The sequence below is a fragment of the Quercus suber genome, unplaced genomic scaffold, assembly GCF_002906115.3.
Source record: "Quercus suber isolate HL8 unplaced genomic scaffold, Cork oak 2.0 scaffold_845, whole genome shotgun sequence".
NCBI lineage: Eukaryota > Viridiplantae > Streptophyta > Magnoliopsida > Fagales > Fagaceae > Quercus > Quercus suber.
This window is the reverse complement of record NW_027070275.1, coordinates 187040-190163: the sequence shown is the minus strand read 5'-3', so window position 1 is coordinate 190163 and position 3124 is coordinate 187040. Positions and strand designations below refer to the sequence as shown.

The 3124-nt window shown below is 33.2% G+C and overlaps 1 protein-coding gene across 1 annotated transcript in view; it reads right to left on the bottom strand.

Annotated features, from left to right (window-relative positions):
- Positions 1 to 2021: 2021 nt before the first annotated feature.
- LOC112010384 (vacuolar iron transporter 1) overlaps positions 2022 to 3124 on the bottom strand; it is a 2761-nt gene continuing 1658 nt past the window's right edge. The window contains exons 3-4 of the mRNA XM_024042726.2: positions 2634 to 2748; positions 2022 to 2555 (exon numbers count right to left, since the gene is read on the bottom strand). Of these exons, the coding sequence (XP_023898494.1) occupies positions 2255 to 2555; positions 2634 to 2748 (416 nt within the window). The 3' untranslated portion in view covers positions 2022 to 2254. The remainder of the gene's footprint in view (positions 2556 to 2633; positions 2749 to 3124) is intronic.

Below are 3124 nucleotides of genomic sequence, written 5' to 3'. Positions count from 1 at the left end.
ATATACTTCAAAGATTGTGTGAAAATGTTAAAATTTTATTATGTGACTTTCTTCTATTTGTATGGAGTACCACATGACTGTACTCGAAGAATCCTAACAATTGCTCATCAAGGATATTGATGGGATAATTTGCAGAGTAGCATTATTGTTAGCAATCATTTTTTAGTTGGCATGTTTTGGAAACATTTTAACAAACTAGCATCTCGATAGTTAAAGGGTCAAGATTAGTGACAAAAATTGAGTCCTTCATACTCAAGTTCAAATCCAATGTAGAAGAAAAAAGCCACATGAAAATTGAGTCTGTAAGACTCGAGTTCCACATAGAGGAGAAGAAGAACGAAGAAGGAGAAGAAACATAAACAGAAGAAAGAAGAGAAACTCAATAGAAGAAAACCAACAAAACAAAGAAGAAGAAACCCAGCATAGCAAAGAAGAAGAAACCCAGAACATCACAAACCCACATGAAATTTTTCTCAAAACCAAAAAAAAAAAAAAAAAAAAAATCAACCTTAATGATGAAGTTGTGGACTGATTTGGTTTGGGATTAGCTGGCCGTTGCCCGAATTGATCAAAATCAAACAACAAGGGCCTCAAATATATGGGTACCAAAACGAAGAAGAAGCCTAATAAAAGAAAACAGAACGAAGATGAAGAAGAAGAAAAATATATATATATATATATATAAAGTCTTTTCCTTGAATGTTAATTTTTGGGAGGTTAATTTTTTTTTTTTTTTGATAAGATTAAAATTGGTGGGCTGGTTGGTAGTTCAGCAAACAAGAGCTCAATTCACCTTGTGCTAATATAAATGAGCCCAAACTACTATAAAATAAAAAAAAATAAAATAGAATAAGACCTAAACAAATTTTCAGCTGTAAGATACTCTTTAAATTTCATCCAAACATCCAGAGAGAGTGTAGACACTAGTCTGTTTGGATAGAACTTAATTTACTGAAATTAAAAATATTGTAACAAAATAATTTTTAAATGTGTAAATAATGCCGTGAGACATTTTTTAATAAAAAGGTTACCGAAAAATGAAGTTTGTGAGTCCTGTAAATAATGCACGGGACCCACTGATGTGGCTGAAAATTAGTTGAAAAGTCAAATAGTGCGGCTGGAAAAAAAATGCTGAAAACGCAAACGTGAGATGTGGACGCGCAAACCAAACAGATACATAATATAATACTCCAAAACCCTAGCCTCCCTCTTATATCACATAACAAAAGTGTTTCAGCTGCTGTACCTCAAAAAAAAAAAAAAAGGTTTTTCAACCGCTAGAGAGATAAACAAAGATGGTCTCCGATTTAGGCTAAGGGATCTGCCCAAAATGCTTGGTCAACCAACATTGGTTGTGGTGAAGGACGGGTGTCCATGGAGCTGCTTGTTTTTATTTTTTTTTTTTTTTTTATTTTTTTTATGTGCTAAAGATTGTATTCTAGGCCGAAATGTATTTTCGGTCAGAATAGCCGAAATTGGGCGGTACAAGCCAAAATGATCCTGTATTTGAAGCGAGATGAAACTAAGGTGTACTTTTATCGGATTGGACACTGACATGGAAAATACAACCTACCAGTATGGTACAATATCATTTTCCCTAAGTTGATGACACATCAATTTGTAAAGTTTACATAGTTAAATTTGTAATATTTCTAACATTTCTCATTTTAAGTGATTACTATAAAATAGTTTTTAATGGTTCAATCATGATAAAAAGATAGCATAATAAATTTCCATATTAGATATATGGGTTTTGATTATCTCACTCTCTTTGTACATTATTCACATACATTCTGTCATCATCTGTAGTGGGAACATTATTAAAAAAAAAAAAATAGACGTTTAGTGTGAAAGTATGGACATGGTGCACTTGGGGTGTACATTAGTAAGTGTGAAGCAATGATTTTCCAAATTTATATATCGAACTAACTAGCATGTACTAATGCCCATCATGAATATATATATATATATATATTCCGGAATTTTGGACCAGAAACATGCATAATAAAATTAAGAAAACATTGGATGCAAACCTATTTTTGGAATATTACTAGCAAAAATCCGTGAAGCTGTCATAAGGGGAGCACTTATAATGTACAAACCAGATCCAAAAAGGTTGGATAAATTTGCCCAAGTACCTAATCATAAGGGGCATACAAACCAAGTCCAATCAGAAAAACCAAAGAGAGGTACGTAGAGAAACAAAAGAAGAAGGGAAAGGAAACTTGGTGGTTAAATTATAATAGTGCGCTAGCTACACATGCTGGAAAAGCTTGGCAATTGAAAAGGCAGCTGCCGATGCAATGGCTCCAATGAGGGCAGTTTGGAAAGCGCTCTTGAAAGGTTGATTCCCAGTAAAGTAACCTTTGGCTAAACCAAAAATTAGCAACGCCAATAAAGTTACAACAATAGATGCAATGAGAGCATTTCTAGCTTCAGGGATGAGCATGTATGGCAACAAAGGCACCAGTCCACCCACTATGTATGAAAAAGCTATTGTAATGGCACTCTGTAGTGCTCTCATTGGATCTGGTTTCTCTAATCCCAGCTCAAACCTGAATCCATAATAAGATTTTGTTAGGCCATTTGGGAAGTAAAAAATTAATCATAAAAGTAATTGGTTTTGAACTTACTTCATCATAAAATCAACCCAAGCTTTAGGGTTCCTTCTTAAAGCATTGACAACAGGTTCATATTCATGTGGCTCGGCCCCAAACTGTGCTAATATTTCTGCACACTCTGCGGCCTCTGCATTAAAATTTTATGATCCCATCACACATGAAAATTTGTCAGACTAGAGAGAGGAAAAAAAAAGTTCAATGGTTAATGGATTATAATGTATCGTTAACTGGTGAGCTTATGCTAATAGTAGTAATCTTTTATATATATTGTTAAGTTTATGATAATAGTCATCATTAATTCTATAGTTGGAATATTGGGGAAGTTGTCACAGAGGTTCTAACATCATTCAATTGTAGTGGGCATGAACATCATTAAAATCTATATGATAATAATAAGATAAACTTGAGATTAATTTTGGTTATATGTAATAGGCCATTAATAAGTTTAGATAGAATTATTATTATTACTAAAAAAAAAAGGTGACTGTCGGTGAACAAAAAAA